General features: G+C 31.3%; 1 protein-coding gene across 7 annotated transcripts in view; it reads right to left on the bottom strand.

Annotated features, from left to right (window-relative positions):
- LOC141449028 (uncharacterized) overlaps positions 1–22,836 on the bottom strand; it is a 31,838-nt gene extending 9,002 nt beyond the window's left edge. Inside the window, exons 1-3 of one of the 7 annotated variants that reach the window (XM_074118037.1) lie at positions 22,579–22,836; positions 2,215–2,455; positions 1,503–1,653 (exon numbers count right to left, since the gene is read on the bottom strand). In XM_074118037.1, coding sequence (XP_073974138.1) covers positions 1,503–1,653; positions 2,215–2,455; positions 22,579–22,643 — 457 coding nt within the window. In that variant the 5' untranslated portion in view covers positions 22,644–22,836. Of the gene's footprint in view, positions 1–1,502; positions 1,654–2,214; positions 2,456–3,593; positions 3,738–4,159; positions 4,230–4,598; positions 4,803–6,218; positions 6,375–22,266; positions 22,488–22,578 lie in introns of those variants that run through there. The other 6 variants (XM_074118036.1, XM_074118042.1, XM_074118038.1 and 3 more) reach the window with 6 other exon arrangements.
- Between the last annotated feature and the right edge of the window lie 76 nt (positions 22,837–22,912).

The following is a 22,912-nucleotide window of genomic DNA, read 5'->3' as shown; positions in this document are numbered from 1 at the left end:
CTATTTTTCGAAGAGACTTGAATTTTATAGAAGGCTATAAACAAAAAATTTCTACCTACCAAGATGGATTACTGGAGAAGGGCAGCACGAATATCAAGGCTTTGAAGAGTAAGAAATGAAGAAATAAGAAAGAAAATGAACTTCTCAAAACATTTGCAGAAAGTGGAGGGAAAAGAGAGGGCAGGTCATATAAAAAGAATGGAATGAAGATGGAAGAATGGCTAAGGAAATTGTCCTTAGGAAAGCCGAAGGAAGAAGAAAGGGCAGACCCAAGGAAAAGTGGATAGATGGCGTCCGATGTTTTGGAACAATAATCTGTTTGTTTACAAATAATTCTAGAAACGGTATCGGGAAATATTCTGCAAACTTCCTTTTGTTACTAATCCAGAGATTTAATTTGAAGAACTGCACCAAGAAACAAGAGGCAATGGCTTCTCTGAAAATCAGTCCTTTCTTTAAAACTAAAATAATAATTCAAGGGACGATGGTAAGGCATGTCTACGATAATTCAAAAGACAAGAGAAGATTAATGTTGCCATCGTTTGAAAAATGAGGCAGAATGGAGGCAGTGTTCATATTTTATGGTGATGAAATGACCAGTACTTTCATATGCATGAATTGCGAAACCGGAATAAAGACCTTGGACCAATTCAAGCCCAAGCTGATAGACATATTAAAAAAATCATCCACCTTAAAAGCATATGTGTAAAGCACTTATTTAACAGATTTAGACTTTTTCTGTATGGCAAAAATTCTGATATTGGTCCTCCTAGACTGAAAACAACTGGATGGAACAAAAGGCTTATTTACGTATATGAGTAAATTCACTCTGATTGAAAAGAAACATCTCGGCTAGGTTTTTTCTTTTACAGTAAGTTGGATGGCATTCCAAAAATAATCTTGTATACCAGAGAAAAATTTTACAAGTCTACATCATCATCAAAATAGGCGAGGGGTTTTTCCCTTTACAGGTGTTAAGACCGTGCCCAAATAATTAGCAGTGATAACACAGTTAAATAAGAATAACTTTTCCCCTAATAATAAATAATTTATTAATTCGAGTTGAGGTAATAGATGAAAAGAATACGAAGGATGGAATATGTTTGAGATGAAGGCGACTGTGATGTTAAACTGGTGTCTGGCAACAGGACATACGAGCATATTCGGTGAAGATCTGGAAGCTGGAAGGCAGGGAAAGACTGGGAATTAAGGTGTCCAAGGTGAAACAAATATGGCGAGAAAATACTTGTTTACATTATGTTCTTTCTGGTTGCATCAATGCATCTTTAAAAATTGTTTTTTTAAGAAGTATTTTCTAAGAGTATGGCATTCTTTAATATCCTCTTGCTAATAACAACCTAAAGGATCACTTCCTTTTTCAGTTGTAAGTACAAAGCAAAAATAGTTTGCATATTATATTTAAATTCATTATTATTTATCAAAATTAATATTGATCCTTAGGATTAAAAAAAAAAATAGTGCCAACATCAGCTTTAACAAACCTGATCTACCATGAAATCTGTCCCAATCATTATTTGTTCTAGCTCCAGGGGGTGGAGAACGAATTCTAGTCACATTCAACAACTCATCCTCGTCAATCATAATTTCTTTTTCACGATTTTTTTCATGCTCTTCACTACGTCGTCTTTGTTTCTAAAAATAAATTGATAAAAATAAATTATTAATTCCAATAAATGTTTCTTTCACAATTTAACATACCCTCTGATAAACAGCCAAATTTACCCTTTGTACCGGCTTAAACCAATAAATTTGTATTGTACTAAATTAATGTTACTTTTAAAAACGTTTAGAAAGTATAAATAGTTTGTGATAAACAGAAGCAACATTTTGGGTTAAGATTCCTTTACAATAAATGTTAATATATTTTTACTATCTCCAACTAGGTAAGAAAAATATTGTTTGTTCTACTTTAAAAGAATTAATTTCAATTTTCTATTATTATTGCATTATGTATTTTTAAGGTACCACAACGATCTTCAGAGAAATAAGTGTAGGAGGCAAAACATTATCACCTAATTAATGATAATAAATAAATAAACGAATTAATGATAACTTATTATATAGATATTTTCTCTTGTAAGAAAATCCATTAGTAGAGAAATATTCTCTTTTAGTCCAAAAATGGGAAACGCTAGTTAAAAAGAATGTAACAAAAGAACTTTATTGGTAGAAACCAAATTCTAAAACACCAACCCTAGGGAACGGCCTATCATCTTCCCTTCCTCTCTTGGTTCTTCGCTGCCTCGGTGGACGTCTCCTATCACTTCCAGTGGGAGACAAAGGCCTCTTTTTCGAAGGAACTGGAGATGAGGCAACGGGTGGTTCAGTTGCAACAGCCGATTGCTGGACAGGGGCTTTTTGAATCGGCGCAATATCCTCTTCATCGTCATCAAATATTTCTCCATCTTCTAAATCTTCATTCAAAGGCGCAGCACTGTAATAAAAAGGAATAATTTAATGTTTGTCTGCGGTTAAAGTATAAGGTTTCATCATTCCTTGTTTGACAGAAAAAAAAAAAAGAATTCCTAATATTCAGTGTGAAATAGCGAACGAATTTAGAGAAACATTAAAATTTTATTTCAATGGGCATTAATCCTTCATTTGAAAATAAATATTACAGGCTATTTGTAGACAGGGCTTAAAGTTCTTTAAGACAAACATCTTGCTTCCTAAGGTTTGGGTAATAATTAGTATTATTAAAATAAAAATGAAATAAACATAACTTTAGAACTAGGAAAGCAAATAAGAACTGAGTAAACCCAATTCCCATGAATGAATAATTTCAGAAATGAACCATAGTTTAAAAAATCTCAAAACTATATTCTAATGTTGAAAATTTAAACTATTTCTTTTGGAAGATTTTTAAAATAAGTGAAAATCCATATCATTAAGTTGACCTCAAGTTTAGTACTTTGGCGAACCGTAGAATGATATGATAGAAGGAATAATTATGCACCAATTCTAGTTTTAGTACTTCAGGAGCAAAGAACAGTTTTTAATGTCTTTTTCTTTCTTCCCTCTACACCATTATCAAATGGCAAATGTTCTTTCTAACACAATTAGTAAAATAATTGAAATTAAATATTTTGGGTACAGCAGATTGATGGGTGAAATGAATTGATCATGTTATGAGTTAGTGTTACACAAAACAGTAATCCTGTTATGGTAAACGCTCCCTAAAACCTTCGGATATGTTTTTTACATTTTTTAGGTATATTTTAAGGTATAGTTATTTTTAACATACTTGGGCAATTCTTAACTAAAACAATAGATTAAAATTTTGTCATCATCGTTGAAATGGGAAAAAAACAGTACCCCCACTTTGCGAACTTTTTGGATAAAGACATTTTTTAGTTCTCGGGGCAAGAAATTAATATGAAGGTTGAAAATTCACTATAATCACATAGATTTGGGAGAACTGATGGGTTTTTAACAACTCTCAACCTCGAATTATTAAGAAAAACAAAATTTTATAGAAAATTGGGAAATGAAATTTATGATTTTTCTTCTGCCTTTGGAAATTATTGAAATTCACTAAACGCTATTTAATTATGTACGCATATAATACGTACATAATGGTATGCAACATAACCTCAGATACTGCACATGCGTTCAATTGAAGTTACATCTAAACTAGAATGTTTACGAAAACAAATTGCAAATGAATGAACTAATTAGTCTTTCATTCAGAATTTTTGAGGTTAGCATCAAAAAACAATGAAATAAATATATCTTATAAAAATAACATTTGAAATAGACAGTATGTCAAATAAATAGAAGTAGAATGATAGAAAATAAGAGCATTTCATAGTACATATTAATATTTTAAAAAAACAAAAATGCAGTCACATTATTTTAAATGCTATGAGAAATATGGCTACTGGAATTGTAACCTGAAAAAAAGATTACATGGTTTACTGGCATCACTCTTAGCAGCAATGGTTGCTCGTATTTCCCTTGTTTTAAAAATCAATTAATGGATTACAAAAATAGTCAAGATAATTTCTAAAATGGGTCATAACTTAATAAATATGATCAATACTCCCACCCAAACCATTCATCGAACGAATCGAATTGAAATAGATTCTTCCATTACATATATTACTTTATAAAATACATATGTTACTATTATTCGTACTTTAGCGTCATTTTAATGTTATCTTCGTCACTTGAATAAGTTTAAGACTAACTGTAAAATAAGCAAGGTTTTAAACCAGCTTACTGACTTTACTATGCTAACTAAATGGTATATTTCCATTAAAAAAAAAAACAAAAAAAAAATGTGAATTTTGTGATGGGAAAACAATGAAGTAATTTAATTAGAGAAGTGGAACTAAACTTAGTTTTAATGGCAGATTTTGTAATTTGTTTAAAAACTTCAGTAAGCCTGTAACTACATAATAAACCTATCAGATTATTTTACTCGAAACAGGTATCCGAAAAAATAGTGTAATTAGGACGAAAGAGGTACTTGATAATCGAATTCAATGAGCGTCTCTAAAGATGACTGTCAAAATTAAAAAAAAATAAAGGTCATTTTAGTAAAAATACCAACTTTTTCGTCGGTAAAAACCCACCTAAATTCCAACATTTTCAGTTCTTTTACGGCAGTTAACACATGGATACGATAGTTGAAAAAAAAAAAAAAAATTATCTGCTTTTACAGAATTGTCACTGTAGACAAGAAATAGCACAAACGCTTGTACATTGGTCCAAATGTAGTGTTAGCTCAGTTCAAGCGTACAATACAATTCGCTATTGGCGGGAGTAAACTTTTACAAAACAAACGGAAATTTAGAGGTGGGGACATTATGAGGAGGCAGGTAGAGTGCATTCCTCTTTTCTAACTCGAACAAGTACGAGTTTGTACGAACGTCTATTGACTGCGTAGGGTTGCCTCCCCACCCTAAAGTAATAATTTTACAAAGCTTTAGAGTTTGTTGACGTCCATCAGAGGTTCAAGTAGCTTATGAACTGTAAATTCTTTAGGGTAAAAGAAAAAAAAAAAATTAATAACTAAGCTTATACTTTCATTTAGGTATAAAAACGTAATTTTCAAATTTTAAAGTTAACAAAAAAGAAAGCTGCATTTTGTTTTAAAAAATGAAGAAAGAAATACAAGATACATTTTTTTTGTAGTTAACAAAAAATATTTAAGCAAATAAAAAATGGAGTTCAACTGTCCCGAAATCATTTAATGATTTGTATTTTAATTAAAATGCACTTTTTTATTTAATAATGGCACAATTATTAAAAAGTTGTGCTCTTAATTAATGGTGACTAATGGAAAATTCAACTAAAAAGATATTCATTAGTTCTAAAGCTCCAGTCAGACATAAACCGTTACCAGAAAAAAGGGATAGGATATTACCTGCTTGAAATTCTGGTTTGACTGACTCTGGCTTTAAAACTACTCTAAGAATTTAAACATTTTTCGAACCCTAATTACATAAATAATTTACGAACTTCAACTAAGAAATTAAAGCATCTCCCTAAGACTTTTATTTATTTACTTATTTTTGAAGTCGGAAAAATAAAATTAAAAAAATGATTCACCGAGAGTTTTGCAGTAATCCGCATCTATCAATGTAAATTACTGAGATCTGATATTCCATTGCAGGATTTCCGCTTATTTTACTAGTGTTTATACCTACAACTTCCAATCGCTAGAATATAATTCAAATCGGAAATTTATGGGCTAAATGGAGATCTAAGAGATCAAGAGATATCACTCTCTCTTCCGCCCTCTCTTCATAATAATGTAATATCATACAGATATTACAGAGTTAGTTGAGGTTTCCTTTTAAGAGAGGGCGGAAGAGAGAGTGGTATCTCTTGATCTCTTAGTTCTCCATTTAGCCCATAAATTTCCGAATTGAATTATTTTCTAGCGAATGTTTTGTTCCAGGATTTTGTTATTCAGTTATGGTGACCTCACTAAGGTAGACAGTCTCCTCCCCCCACTCTTGCAGACTTTATAGTTGTAAAACCACTTTTTCAGACTAGGGGGACCTCAAGGCGGGGACATTTCGTATGAATACTTAACATCGAAAATCTGAACGGTGACAATTACTAGCTAGCAGTAACAGAAATAGAATGTATTACGGTTTTTCGGTTCAATTTCTATTATTAAAAATTATTATCTCAGATGCTTTACTATCTTTGATTATTTTTATACTATTTTACTTTTTACATACAGACAACTAGGACTCTTGGCAGTCGGTAACATTGCCCTTGTCAATGTTTTTTATTTTAATAGTATTTTTTTTATGAATGTTACTTTGCTTTTAATAAAAATATTTCCATCCATATTTCCAGTCGTCACGTTAATAATAAATTTAGATAACAAAAGACGTTTAACAGCTGAAATAATACAAATTTTAAAACTTAATGCTAGTTAAAAAAAACCTTGATGGCATTTAATATGAATAGAAATGTGTATAGTCACAATAATAACGATTCTAAATAAATTGGAAATGGTAGAAGAATGCAACAAAAATTTATTTAAAATAAATCGATTTTAAATAATTTATTTATTCAATCGATAAAATTAGCATTGATCCCAAACTACTTGCGTTTTCATCCTATATAGTACACAAATAGATTGCTTCTTTTCAAATCTTAATACCAATTGTGTAAAAAGTTTGCATAACTATATATTTTAGAACAAGACTAAGGTAAATTTTGTATTATGAATTTTAAGCTTTTCTTTCCTTTAATAAAAGATAATCTAAATTTTCCTTGAACCTATTTTACATTTAAATATTTTTCACTTAAGGAATAAAAATTTCTTATATAGGAAAGTAAATTGTGTCAATTTTCGAAATTGATCTTTCATAATAATTTCACTTGTTAAGTCACCTGATGGGGGAATAAACTACTTTTATATAAGGTCTGCATGAGTTTTTCAGTATGGGAGTGTGTGGATACAGATTGGACGATGAGTGATCGGCTAGATTGAGGTGGAAATTTAGAATGGAGGTTATGATTAGAGATGTAAGTATGATGGTGCATTTACAATTATGTGAAGGGACTTTGAGCTGGAAGAATATAGGTAGGTTGAATGGTGGAAGATTTGGCGTAGCTCTTACAATGCGCCTGAGGAAAACCCTCGATCAGAAATGAGGTTTATCAAAAACAAAAATTCAAGTGCCTATTATTTGTACCGATAAAATTCATTGCAAGGCTTTATTTTATATAGAGAGCTGGGTTCTCCAGGAACAGTGGCATATCCTCTTAAAGACAACTTCTGAAATATCGGCATCTACACTATATCAATGTATGATCGATACCAAAATTTGTTGTTAACCAATAATATGATTTTACAGAATTTATTATTTTTTTTTAAATTGTGCAAACAAGCAGCATTGATTGATATTCTTTAATCTATTTGGTTAATTCCTACTTAAAATCTCCATAAATTTATTTCCAACATTTTACTGGGGGAAAAAAAGTATTTTTGAAGAAATTTTATGGGAATATGGGCAAGGTTAGTTTGAGTGTCAAACTTGTTGAGGGTGGGAGAAGTTATGGTGCTATTGCCACCTGGATAGTTGTTGGCCATTTGTAAAAATTGATTAACTACGATTCGTAAGAAGTTGTGTGGTTGTTTTACACCAAGTTTTCTTTTGCATCAATCAAAAAATGTCGGATAAAGCGTGTTAAGCTGCCTATTTTAGAAAGCAGAAAGTAATGTTCTACCTAACTAACTAAATGCAATATAATACCAACCAAGTAAGAAGCAAAACAAGGACCAAACCACATCTTCAATTAGAAAATATTGACTTGCAGCCGTTTCTAAATTTCCGTGTAACAATTATTTAAAATAACAGGATAGAAAGGTTTTTCTTGCTTTTTGTATCTACAGATTAGCCAAGTATACCAAAATAGACATATTATTTAAAAAATTAAAACCATTGTAACATATCTAAATTTCCTAAACTAATGACATAAAAATCGGACGTTTTGATCCATAAAACCGATAAATCAACAGCAAAAATTTTATTAGCACATTGAATCTTTATTTGATGATGACCTTGAACTCTTTTGAATCGCGTGGTATCCTTAGTATTAAAATGTTACGTAGTTATTTTTGAATACATTTAAATGTTTTTACGGGAACTTTTCTAGTATTACCTATCATAAATGACTGATGAGATTTTTGCCTCCATTTATGGGGAGGGGAAGCCATTAAATGCAGTATTTTTCGTAGAAAACAAATCCTGAACAGGGCAGGAAAAAATATTACGAAATGGTCGAAAAATAATCATTTAGTATTAAGAATTAGAGTCATACTCTAAAAGTAGCTTCCGGAAATTGATTTAAAATATATATAAAGTAACATTCTGCTCATATAAGTGCTCAGAGGCACCACGGTAGCCGAGAGGTTAGAGGCGAGACCTGTACAGCAAATATGTATTGTGGTACTGGGTTCGATTCCCGGTCTTAGGTCTTGGATTTTATTTAATGGTTAATAAAAGAAATTTACAGTTAAGTATGTTTGCTAGTCGCCTCCGTCCACGACACAAATTGGTAGTTGGACGTAAAACCCTACCTGAAAAAAATAAACAATTTACTACTTTACATTTACTATATAATGCTCAGGATGAAGACACTTGGGAGAATGCCCATCAGAATACTGACACTGCTTTAGCGATACAAGAAGTATTGGATTAAGAAGAAGAAGAAGCGATTTTAGGCAATGCGTAAATAGAAGTTACTTAGTACAGTCGTTTATAATAAATCAGCCAGAATCTACCATAATAAATTACCAAATACCTAGAATTGCAATTAAGACGTTTCACCATATGCACCCATTATCATTAGTATGGAGTTAAAAATGTAGACAAGAAGTAGGTCTGCCTAATAAACTTAAGTATTCCAGAATAATGCGATGATCAACAAAAAATAAGAAAAAAAGTTAACGTAATTTGGTAATTCTGATATTTTATTTTTTTCTCAATTTTGTAATAATTTTTATAATGACAGCTGGGATAAAAATAATTTCGTAACAAGATGAATTCACAGTTTACACCTGCGCTGGTTATCAAGAATTTAATAAATGAAATAAATAAAACATATGATTTTCTCTCACAATTCTTAAATTGTAAATTTAGTTGCCAAATTTTCTGCAAACACAAAATTTGAGCAACATATTTGTATTAAGTTTACACAGGTACAAAACTATAGATTACACACACTGGGATTATCACTTGCAGTGATGTTTGCAGGAAAGAGATGTTTTCAGTTGAGTAGTCCAGTACATCAAGTTTAATGAATTATGGCCATCTAGAAAATCGCGCAGGAGGAAATCACGATATTCGCACTTAGTGTCACTTTATTTTATTCAAAATTTCTAATTTTGGTAACTTCTTTAATCATTTTAAATATTATGTAAGTGATAATGATATTCATTAAGGGAAAATGACATTCTTAGGAAGCCTAATCGTTTACCGTAATTTTCCATCGTAACCATTAAACCACCTGGTAAAGTATTTCAAACTTGTAGATCTAAATGTGGGAATGAGTATACATATGTACTGTTTAAAGTAAACCACATCAGCCACTTATGGAAAACGTTTTTAAAAATATAAATTAAAAAAAACTAAGGATAAAGAATTTCATATTGATGCTTATACGGCGATTTAAGTTCAATCTGATTCTAACACAACGCGCAAAAGGGACAAATAAATCAAAATATTTTTTTTTTTAAGGTAGATTTGGAAAATGAAAGCAAAAATATTTACTACTAGTAGGAAATCTTTACAAAATTGAGAATTACAAAGAAGACAGAAAGTTTCCGTAGCTAGGAATACGTTCTATATTTCAATAAAATCCAATCAAAGCTAAAGATATCCGAAACTATTATTGTGGCGATAGTAAACAAGTGTAGTTTCCATATTTAGTTAGTTATCTAATTATACACTTTCATGTGGGTTCCTTTCTCACACTCAAACAACAGATTGGGCATCCTTCCCAGTAGAATTTAATCTAATAACTTACATATTTTCGGGTTGAAATTTCTAAACAAATAATTTTGAAATACAAAGAAACAAAGATAATCATTATAAGCAAACAAATATGAATAACTTTCTTCCATTAATATTAAGTTCTTTCTTTGTAATACAGTGAATGGTGAGATAAATAATTTAATATAAATAAATAAATAAGAGAACAGAAATGTAATCGCATTAAATAAAATGCGTAATTAAGAATTAACAAAGAAAAGAAAAGTAATTAAAACTTTTTTACTACACCTTTATGTTCTTGGACACTCTCATTTTTCTAAATTTAAATTTATAAGTGGGGGCATATCAAGGTTTACCCGTGCATGAAATTATCAAGCGTCCAGCAAAAATAAAAAGAAAACCTTGAATAAATGTATTGCACTTTAAAAACTAACTCCATCAAATTTGTTTTCATTGATTATACTTATATATTATAGAATATATTGCCAATAATACGTTTAGGATATCATGTATGCATAGAAAAATAAGCGAAATATCTGATGGCAACCTTCCTAGAAAATATAGACTGAGAAGAACTGTGTACAATTTGGATGAACTCCCAGATGAGGCTGAAGGTGAGGGAATGAAGTCGAAGAACTAGTTAAGAGTTGTAATTCAATTAGAAGGCAGTGGGCTTGCTAATTCTTACTGATCTTAGTTTCTCTGCGGTAAACACCCAGTGGATGTCACTCTCAATATTCACACTATTAGCTGACTGCAGAAACTTGATGTATGCAACTAATTGCACTCAGCTACAATTTGCAGTCGAATGCCATCAATGGAGAAACAGTGACAGTGAAGGGAGGCATAAAAAAAAAATCGAATTGCAGTTGACCTGGATTGCGATCGCTCCTAGTGATAAACTAGGGTATAATGCTTACTAGGAAAATCTGAACACTTTATATTCTGTAAAATCATTGAGCCAAAATTTGGTAGGACAAGATTTCTGGTGGCAAAAGTGGAAACGAGTATCGCCCAAAAACAGAAGTTTGCAAAAACGAAGGTGAAGCGAATAAGTCACTTATTTAGGGATTTTGACATACCTGCTGACATCTCAGCCTAACAATACAAACAAGACGACGGGCTGGAAGTGAGTTTATGGGCGCTACTATTTGTATTAAACCCTCAGAATGAATTCTAGCTCAGCCTAATACAAAATTTACCAAATAATACCACTTTAAAATATTACAGCTTACAAATTAAAGTTATTAGTATTTATGTCGAGTCCTACTTGAACAATGCTACATTCATCTTGTGAAGCATTGAAGTAGCTACCACCTACTTCTAGGATCTTGGCTTCCTGCCAAGGGTAGGTAGACTATGCACAGTTGAACTGATAATCAAACAAAGTAGAGGCACTTTTTACTCTGGAAGTGATACTTTACAAAATGCATACAGAACATGCAATCTTACTTGAAATGAACCGACTACTATTGCATTCAACATTTCCACACGCAGCAATATGGCGCATTATCCTATAATTTGTACAGGAAGCTACATTCAATAAGCACATATAGCCAATTTAGGGAATCATAATATTCGACAACCACTGTATGGGTAGCCAGTTTAGCTCTTCTAATCAAGTCTTCCAAGGTATACACAAGAAGATTCCCTTCAAGGGAATTCCAGGTAGCGAACTTCCTCCTGCCTAAGTTCTTCAGGAAAGCCTCATGTAGAGCGGGAAGCCGATAGTCAAGTGTAACAATTTCCTAATCACCCCTAATGCTTCTCTAAGATCGTAACTGTTTGCTTCAGTAAAGTTTTTGGAAGAGATTGTAGCCGGCAGTCAGAGACATCCCAGATACTCAATGCATCCCGAACATTGCAATGTCCACCCTCAAAAATTAGTCTCCACAAAATGAAGACTCTTTCCCCTTAAATGGAGTATTAGAAGAAATAGGATGGTCGCCAAAGGTTTTACACGATTGTCTCCCAATAGAAGATTATAAAACTGCTAAACCAGGCTACAAATCTGAACATCAGAAAATGTTACTTTTTTGGAAGATTTACTTCCTTGGGAATATTAATAGAGAAATATCTCAACCTAGCAGATCCTAATGAAATGTTTATCTCCCGGGCAGCCATTTTTCAAAGATATTAGTTTGTTACCTTGATTTTATTATATGACTGCTGACATTGAGAACAATTAAATATGTTTTAATATTCCAAATCTGAGAGAGAGTAAATAAAATCAAATTTACATACGTCACCACATCAGTTGCCTTTTTCCCTAAAAGTTCATTTAGATCAACATTTGGCAGGCCAAAAAATTGAAAATTATTCCTTCACTTTAACTTATTATTCATTACAATGACCTTGGAGGATACAGATAACGTTGCTACAGTTATAAGGAGAAAAGTAACTTCCATTACACTGACTCAACAGAAAAAAAAAAATTATATAAATAAGTATGAAGTAAGATTGATTATTAGTAATAATTGAACAATAAATTCTGACATTACTAATAAGGAAAATACTAATTTTTTAAATGTTAATTTGTTGTACTGTTTGCGATATTCACGAAGATAAATACATTTTAACTTAATTGATTCCACGTAACTAGAACTAAATATCAGATCTGATCTAACCTCATTTTCAACAGAAATATCATCAAAATAAATTCCAACTAATAAAAATATCTTTTGACGTAATCTGAATCCTATTTTACAGTTAGAATATTTTAATGTCTTAAACCCTAGTAAACAATAGCTTTAGTTTACATAATATCTAAATACCTCTTCACCAACTATTGCTTTAATTTGAAAAGTTAAAAATTGTTTCTAAAAGTAACAATAAATTCTAAATCTGTACTTTAAAAATGTTTATCTTATCAGAGTTAACGCATATCAATGTACAGATAATTAAACTTTTTACTTATAAAATTGGAGTTGGTTTTAAAAAGAACATGTTTTTTTAAATTATTTTCTGTCAAAATAGGGAACTAATTAAATTGGTAATTAATAAATGGTATGAAAGAGTTGCAGAAAATAATAAAGCTGTTGTGTACGATATTGTACTGCTTTAGGTGGTATCTTTAAACATTGATGTTAACCCCTCATATTAGAAGTATTAACTTTTTCTCAAGAAGATCAAGAGTGGGGGAACGGAAGTATCTAAACGGAAGTGTCCCACTCTAAAGTGTTATTTTAATATGATATTACCAGCGTTAGTAGAATTAGATTCAACTGAACAATTTGTAGCATCCGTATATCAGTTTCTCAGTAAAAGGCCTAGTGCTTTTGTTTCAAATGACGTAACATCACGCTTTCCATAAAGGTCCTATTTTATGATGAATCCTCAGATATTGTTCTTTTTTTAGTAATGAAAAACAGTAAATATATAAATATTTTTTTGAACTTTAAATAATATTACATTCTGTTAGTTCTAAAAGTTTTCTACGAAAATAACATTTTGAATTCTACTTTAACTATGTTTAATATACGTTTTCTATTATTAATTAAATAAATAAATTCAATGAATTTAAAATAAAGTAATCAAACAGATAATAAAGTGTAATTGAATTTTAAATGTAATCAGAAGAAAACATTTCCCTCGGAATTTCAATATTATCTAATCTTACTACAGAGACATGTCATCAAAAATAAATACCTAGAAAAAATTATTATTATTATTTTTTGAGGAAATAAAACTAAATATAAAATTAATGTTTTAAAATGAAAAAAATAAGAATGAAATGAAACGTTAATCTTTTGAAATAACTAAGATTGTAAACAAAAATATCAAAAGCCCATTTTTAATTTGATTTTCTCCTTTGTGAAATAAAATCACTGATTTGATTTTAATAAAAAAAAATTAATTAATACTTCCTGATCACAAAATTTTGGTCAAAATTCCATATTCGAAAAAAAGCTACTTTTATAGTAGTTTTTGTCAGTTTCGGCTTGTATTTTCACTATTTTTATTTATTGTTATTACATACAATCTTAGTAAGTGTAAGGATTGCGTTAGTAACAATCTTTACAAATCGACTCAAATGACTTCAAGCTAGTTCTAGCCATCTCAAAGCGACTATATCGATATTTTTTTTTATATTAGATTTGACTTTTTTCACTTTTCTTTTCTGACATTAAAAAAATGTTTTCCCACCTGTTTCTACTTGGAAGGAATTATGAACAATATATGGAAAACACTTTTCCCAAGAATTAGGTGGATAATTGGAGGATTACAAGCAAGTTATTGTTCCAAAACGATGTTCAAAGTATAGAATGAAACGGTAACTATTTTACCGTTACTAGTTAGTTAGTTCTTAACGGTAACTGCAATTTTCTCTTAAAATCTATGAAGGTTAAAATTTTTACATTATTATTATTATTATTCAGTGAACATGATCACCCATGAGTTTAGTAAAATTTATGTGAGCATCCATACGTGGTGTATCTGTGCATCAATAAACCTGATGAGGCGATAATTTTTCACTGATAATAATTTATGTGCCATACGTTATCTAAATTTACTTATCCTTGAAAAGATAATGCCCAATACTTGATTATAATTTATGAATTTGTTTTCATTAAGTTACATAGACTTTTCAATATGAATACGTCGGAATTATTTATAGAAATTTTAACTGTTCAATAAACTTTCACTCGATAATTTTGTTTAGTCCACTTCGAGAATGATTTCTAGAATAGTAAGTCAGATGTTGCAAAGCTTTGTTGAAATCCGAGAAAAGTAAAAATAGTACAATTTATTAATATTAACGTGTTCTTTACTAAATCCTTTATTAAATTCCTAAGCATAAATCATAAAAAGGGTAAAAATGAACGCCTAAACATTGTCTGAACAAATATTTATGGAAAATTAACTGAGACAGAAAGAGCTAATATCAAAACTACATAACATCGAGAGGAGTGATTAAAAATGGAAGTTAATACCACCGCCGCACAATAGCCCCATAATCGGTAGGTAGCTTTTCACTGTTTACAAAACCACCCACAGAGTGGTGGCCTAAGAGGTGGAATACTTTGGTATAAATAACATCGTGGCTCTTCTCTTATAACTGACCTACCGTAACTATTAACTGTTATGCACTTTCTAGCCCCATATCTAAATATTCCATGCGTTTAATCCTCCTTTAAAGAAAATATTGTAAACTAGGCAGGTTTATTTTCAATTTGTGTCATCATCGGGAATATCCGTTTTAAGGACCTCTGAGAAAAACTGGGCGGGCGTTGTGTGTGTGTGTTCATGGATCCACCGGAAATAGGAAAATAAATATTGCTCAATATTTAAATTGAACATTTTTATATTCACGTGCCACCAAAGAACCCAATCTAGGCTTCAGTCGAAAATTGATTTTTATACTGATTTTATTTTTTATCTTCTTTAAAATGACTCCCATAGTTGGCAAAAGAAATTATTATTATTATTTTTTATTTGAGGCGCGATAACATCTAAGGTTATTGGCGCCCGGAGCTTTTTCCAGTGCACTGCCGGCCTCCGGACAGTGTTCTCTCGTTACAGACAACACTGTCCATCTACGGGCAGTGAGCTGTAAGAAGCTCGTAGGAAGAGAAAATCTAAGGGTCAGCAGTTGGATTCGAACCTGGGACCTCCGCGTGGAAGTCCAGTACGCTAACAGCATAGCTAATCCCCTCCCTTATATTATTATTATTTTTTTTAAAAATTTAGCTGTACATATTGCGCAATAAATCACTTTTATTTCAAAAAATTGTATAAAATTAGTAATAACCAAATTTAGTAGCATATTTTTGGATCGATTTTTTTTTAAATCGATAGTTTCTAGACGAACATTATTTTCTCCCCCTCCACAGTTTTTTTTTTAAAACATACTAGTTTTTTTTTTTAATGTGGTTAGGTCCGACTGCCGGAAGTAAATTAAATAAAGCTCCGATTTAGAGATTACAACTACGCTTTTGTTTCCGTCTCTAGATATTAAGTGGTCATCAAGACGGAAACATAAGTGAAGTTGAAATCTGTACTGCAAACTGGTTAATCTATCTCTGATGATGGATGGAAGTCCGTTACAGGATACAATATACCCGTGGTGCTTTTACAGATAAAATCAAAAGGTTTCGTTCTTTTAAAGTTTGTATTTTCACTAAATACAAGTAGGACCTTTAGATGCATTCTAGGGTTTTGCACTTCCCTCTTTTTTAGAGAAGGTGGATTATGGGGTTCCTGAGATGTCATACTTCTCACAAAAAGGTCGGTTCAAATTCTAAAGGTGATTTATACGTTAGGATTTTGAGATTTGGGGTGGGTGAAATTGTGCGAGTCTACAGAGTAGATTTTTTTATTAGATTTATTCAGGGTACATAAGGTAAAATCTGCTTTAAAATCATAAACTAGCAGAAGATCTGATCAGAATGCACAAACCAAAAGTGTAGTCTAAGGAGACTAATATCAATAAATAATCAGTAGATATGTCACTATAACTTCAGTTTTCAGGTTCCACAATAATTGGAAACAGAAAAATGGATGCCAAATGTAGTGACGAAATCCAAAGTTCCAATATTTTTGCAATGGGCGTTTTGTTGATAGAAATTCAATTATTTTGCCAATGTTTACGTGTCTTGCCGTAGGAGCACATAATTTTAAATTTTGGCCAACACCAACCCGTAGAATACCTTCCTTGCAAGAGATCGTGTACTTCTTCCCACATCATGACCAACTTAAAGTAATCTGGTAAACGTGATGGCGAGGTAAATATTAATGGCTTGAATTTTCAGCGATTATACTACTTCTCTAATCCAGGGCCGCGGAACTCCCTCGCAAAGCAAAGGAAGCCAAGGATCGTTTTACCGAGTTACCATTCAACTTATGATAATTATAAAATTCAACAGTTTTATCCATCCTAAATTTTGAGAATTTCATCAAAATCAGCTTCAGTGAGCAACCTTGGGAGTGATCTTCCAAGACACAGATAAGCCACAAAAAATAGAATTTCTATTCAACGCCAGAACATATCCATAACCTGCACTCTTTCATTAAAAAAGGTTACCATTTGAAATGAATAGACTAGAGTCAAGTTAAACACAAGGTAGGTCTCCCCCTAACATTGTTTGACACCTGTTGCTGTAGTACACTCTTTTCAACAGGTGTCTAGCATTATTCAAAACCGATAGATTTTTCATCATTCACAAACCCTGAAATATTTCATCTAGCGAAGTTTAGGATAAAAGAAGTTTTGACTATAACACTCTTTTAATTACGAAAGCTACTGCTGCAATTACATCAATTATATCACAATATAAACGCGGATATTTAGTTTTTCTAAAGTAAGCAAAGTCGCCACTCTGTTCTGTTAGAAACTATAAAATTAAAACGATCGAGAATTAGAATTTAATTGGACGATGTAATGTAATGTAATTGTAATTAAATGTTTCAAATATCTTGAGGAAATTGGAAGGCCCTTCAGCCAAGACCGTTATTTGCAATGAACTAGCAGACATTTCGCGAATATTAGGCAATTATTTCACCTCATGTCGCTAGAACGAATTTTTAATTCCCACAAAATACCCTAGTTATCAAAAAATTATCTAATACTAGTCAGCAAGCACGCTAAATATGCTAGGGTAAGTTCTTGGACTATTTTGAAACAATGTGTTAATAGAATCGGTAAAAATCCTTTATTCTAAATGAAAATGACCACGAAATTATTTTTGTAAATTTCTTTCTAATGCAAAAAGACTTTTTTTTAGTTCAATGTAAAGACATCAAAGCCATTATATAAAGAAACATAATGTTAATAAGCTAAAAATAAATTATTGATAAAGAAATCGAATTAATCGATACATGTAACTGTGTCTACTTAGAATAACAGCATGTGTGAGTGTAACACAAATAAGGACGTTCAGCGTGATGTGCAGTTAATCTGCGTATTAAATTTGTAAAAAGAAGAGGGGACTCTCTATTGTTTCCTAACGGAGAATTAAACGCAGTTATAACATTTGTTTTTCCGTTTAAACAGATAATAATGCAGTTTGGCTAGCAACCTGAGAAACTTTAATATGGCATTAGCACAATTGCAAGTGGCATCATATTCAGCTTCATTATAAACTATCCCTCAGAACAATTTATTGCCATCTTTGGAATATTAAGCGCCATTGTTGGTATTATGAATTATTAAGAAATTGTTTAATTTGTGAAACAAAATCGGTTAACCATAAAGTGCGATCTTTCAGCACAGAACTTTAATGTTTTTAGAATTTTCTCGACAATGACTGCATTGATTTTCATAAACTTTAAATATTGCACATGCTCATTTAATCCAAATATCAGTCTTAAGAAGGCAGGCAAATTGAATCGGTTGGTTGGTTTCTCTAGTAAGCTTACGTGGGACTGAAACCTTTCCATTGCGAATCAAGGGTTCTGATGAAATCGGCCTTTATTTACTGGTTTTGCTTAAAACTACAAGAAGGCATAATCTGCAAGGCCAAAGACAAGCCAAAACTCTATAGACGATACCTTGAACTCTTGGTTAAAGTTAATGGCAGTCCTGTTTAATCAGAGCTACTTTAGTCTAGTATGATCGGCTAATCGGGCAATACTGATTTGAAAGACTCACCAGCCTAATCCGAGAGTGGTCATTGCAGGTTATGCTAAACTTTGGAACAGACAAAGCTTCACGTTTTCCTACTATTTCGAGAGTTTGTCGAGGTTCCCTAAACTGATCTATGGAACATTCACGACTTTAAGCTACACATACGGAGGCACCTCTCAAATGGCTTTGCCTGTATTGAGCTTGCAAAAAGATTCTTTTGAGACATCGTTAGGTTACCATTGTGGATGCTACAATAGATCCATACGGACCACAGTGTCTATGGGCCTTTGAATCGACCTCCTTGTCTATATTTTACAGGTATTACCCACAAAATGGTCTTTGTCCTTCTAAAAATCCGAGACTTAGAATTTTAGGAACAAGATAACCTTCCTCCATCACTTGCAATATGATTTACACTTTTTCGTTCAGTTTCAATAAAAGTTGAAGTTTCAAATTCAGATTAATTTTGAAAACAGATAAACACAAAATTATTTTCTTGAAAACGTCGGGTAAAAAGTACAATTATTAATGCTCTGAAAGATGCCGTGTGGTAACCAACAACCACCCGCCATCTTAAACTCACACTTTTAAATATATTGCACATTTAGATCTTCTTTAATTACATGGGAATACTTCCTTAGTAAAGAACCGTGTATTTTTTTTTCAAAGGTGGGGGCGAAGATTTGTGCAATTTCCAATAATTGGATTTTGTTTAAACTTTTGTTGCAGTTTGATGAGAAATAATAATTTATTTTAATTATCTTGTAGATTCCTACTATTTAACCGATTGTATTATAATAATAGTTGCGTTATAGATATTACGTCCTCTAAAGTTTGAATAATTACAATAGTAATAATCACCCTCCACCAGAAAATAATATATATATTTAAAAAAAAAAAAACGCAGCAGCAAAGATATATACTTTTAATCTTTAAATCTTAATACGCTATTAATGTTTAGTTCGATTTTAAAGATTCAAAATTACATATCTTTGCAAGCCACCATTAATAAAATAAACGAATTTTTTTTTTTAAAAAAAAAACTATGTCAAGGCCCAACCATGTACATATTTTTTCAAATTTGATTTTTTTTAAAATAGAAAACATATCATAAAAGTAACTATTTATACAACCTTGTTTTTCATTTGTTTTCCATACAACAATTTACAACAGAATCGATTATTTTAAATTGAAATCATCTATTTATAAACTAATTATTTCATGACCCAGTAATTACGACTAGTTAGAAGTGTTATGTACTTTAGTTACCTTTTAACTAAATTGTAATTTTTTTTTTTTTGTTTAACATACACTACCTGCCATTTTCATGATCAACCATGTAGAACAGAAACTCTTAAATATCACTTTTAGATTTCACGACTTGTTGTTTTTTTAACGTTATTTTACTCAGTAAAAATAGTCTGGAATAAAGGCTAATAACTTTACCATTACAGTATGTTTTCAATTAGATCCAGCAATAGTGTGCCTTTCTTTTGTCGTTAGCCATATTTTTTTTTCCCTTCCATAAAGAAACCTTATGCTTTCTCCCCACCATGAATCCTTAGAAATACCGTACGTGAAAGGTGAAGGGTATTTTTTCTCAGGGCCATTTCAGCTTATATTTCTCCAAGTTCGATGAATAATTTTGTTCGTAGAGCTTGAGTAATTTTTATAATAACATTATAAGTAGGAAATTGTAAAGGAATAAAATGTAATGTATTAACAAATCTCGTGAGCCGGATGGACGCGAAATATGATTAATTCTATTACTAAAATTTGATGATTAAAGTTCCAAGGAAGTGCCGAGAAGCGTGGTACAGCTCTTTTATTTTTTTAAGGAATTTTGAAAGTAATTGTGAACGAATGAAGCTGCAAACAAATTAAAATTAACGATTTTAATAAGTTTTTTCTTTTTAAATAGTTCATTTATCTGTAACAGTATTTTTTCTCCCTGAACAAAAATTTGGTTTAAGATGTTACGTCTTTAACTGTAATATTGGTTTACTAAACGTCACTAGAATACAAAAAATCTGATTTCCGTAATGAATCACTTCCAGTGAACAAACCAATATGGTGACTGAGGTTAAATTCTAGAATTTAATCAGAGCTTACGCCTGCCTACATAACCAAGTATTAGAAAGTAACAAAAAAGTAAGTGGCTACATAATTGGGGTGGACAATGATCTCTCATGAGTGGGGGACATTACACGTTCTTGCCTTCCCTTCCCGCAAGAAACACATTTTATATACATTCGTATATTCCTACATTCTATCCTTCATAATTCATTTTGAAAGAAAACTAATCTAAAAACAATTTTTTTCTTATAGTTTTTTTTAAAAAAAGAAGAAAAAAGTTGGTTTAATATAAAACCGAAAAAACTAATTCTAAAGAAAAAAAAATCTGCCTAAAAACCACATGGTCCTATGCGAATTCCTATTACATAATAACAACTAAAAATAAATTCTATGATTCATCATATAGTTTCCCCTGTGTTTTTCTGAATCGAAAAATAATTATCTGTATTGATTTGAAAAAATGGAAACCCAAAAAATTTGCTTTTATTTAATCGTTAATATTCGAAAAATTTTGAGAAGTCCCAAAAACATCTGCGCCTGTTGCGTGCAATTATTCCAATTATCATCATGGTAAATTTCTCCTCCCAAATTAATCAAATAATTCCGAAAGGAAGCCTTTGTAACGAATATTCTTCGAAGGAAGTTTTTGCCTTAGCTTGTTTAACTTCGAATAAGTTACTACAATTAAAATAATTGAAAAGTATATAGTTGAAAAGAGGTTTAGTGTACCGATAATTACGTATTTGGCGATAAATTAAAATTAATGGACAACTCATTAACATTTAATTAACCAGTTAGGGCTTTAGGTCTGAGGCTAAACAGTGACCTTTTAGAATTAACAATTTGTTGTGGCCATTAGAACAAGTAGTGACGCAACAGTCGCGTTTATTTTAGTGTCCTTTTACTATTGATTTTTAGTGTCAGATATTTCTTACTTAAACTTTTGTAAAATTTGCCTCGTTTATGACCTATTAAAAAAAATCTTAAAATCCTCAAAAGTTCCAGGATCAAAAATAAAATTTACAAACCAGTTCTGAGGATAATACGTCAAATTAAAACATGCTCGAATCTTTAATTGTATTTAACGTTCAGTGCTGTAAAATGGTTGATTTAACGAAAAGAATAAAGATTTATTAAGTGGAAGTTTTGTTTACCTAAAATAAACTACTTTTGAACAGGAACTGTTACTAACTACTAGCGAAGTTTCCGAGCTAGAACGGATTATTAATTTCCCAAGGCGGCCGACTGGGAGTGCACTGCAGTCCCCCACTTCTATACATCTCCCCCTTCTCTCGTACACGATACTCCATCATAGGAAAAAGTCTTACGGACTGTAAATTTTTTTTTTTTTTTTTAAATAGTTTCAAGGACAGTTAGTAATAATAAAATTAGTAAAATGTTTACCGAAAAAAAAAGTACTGGAAACTGAAACCAATTTCTACATCACAGCCTGAGTTAAAAAAAGCATATAGAGACGTAGCGATAATTTTAGAATTTAAGACCGCAAATGAAAATGGCTGATGACAAGTTTTATCGTTTCGGCTTAAATTGCTAACATGCTTTTTTTAATTAATGGGATAAAATTTTATGTTCAATAGTCTCATTTATAGACAATTTATAATATACTGCTCCTACCTTCTATCCACAAGCCGTTTATCGACGTAATATATTTGTTGTGTCTTATTTGTCAGGCAGGCACACTCATTTGCTGTTGTAATAATGGTATTGTTATAAGCCTAAAGCCAATCCCCCAAATTTATTAAGGTTTAATAGTGTCAATTCAAATAATCGATCCCATTTTAATTTTTTATAGCTCAGTCGAAGTGTAAGACTGATGAAATAGAAATTTAATCATAGAATAAAAAAAAAATACTTTGGTGGCCTTGACAATATAGTGAAATTATAAAATTAAAACCTTAGTAATAAAGTATTATTATTTTACTGCACCTTTCTTTACTGATTATATTAGCAACGCCATTAGGTGGCGATGCAGTTTCACTTTTGAGTGCCATTCCTTCATACGGACTGGAACGGCCAGAAAAATTAATAAAGCACTCGAGTTGAGAATTACACTATTAATAAGAGATTGGCTTAGCGGCTAAAAATATTAGATCTTAATATTATTCTCTATTTTTTGGTGAACCTGTAAATTTCCTCAGCTTCCTCTCTACTGTGTCACGGATACACTTGATTCAATATGGCGTCAGGCTAAGCCACATCAGCCTGGGAAATGATTGCGATGACGTCATGAAGGAGGGGAGCATATCTAACCAATCAAATA

Source organism: Rhodnius prolixus, unplaced genomic scaffold (genome assembly GCF_049639745.1).
Source record: "Rhodnius prolixus isolate KJV_2025 unplaced genomic scaffold, Rpr scaffold_2, whole genome shotgun sequence".
NCBI lineage: Eukaryota > Metazoa > Arthropoda > Insecta > Hemiptera > Reduviidae > Rhodnius > Rhodnius prolixus.
This window is presented reverse-complemented; position numbering and strand designations above follow the sequence as displayed.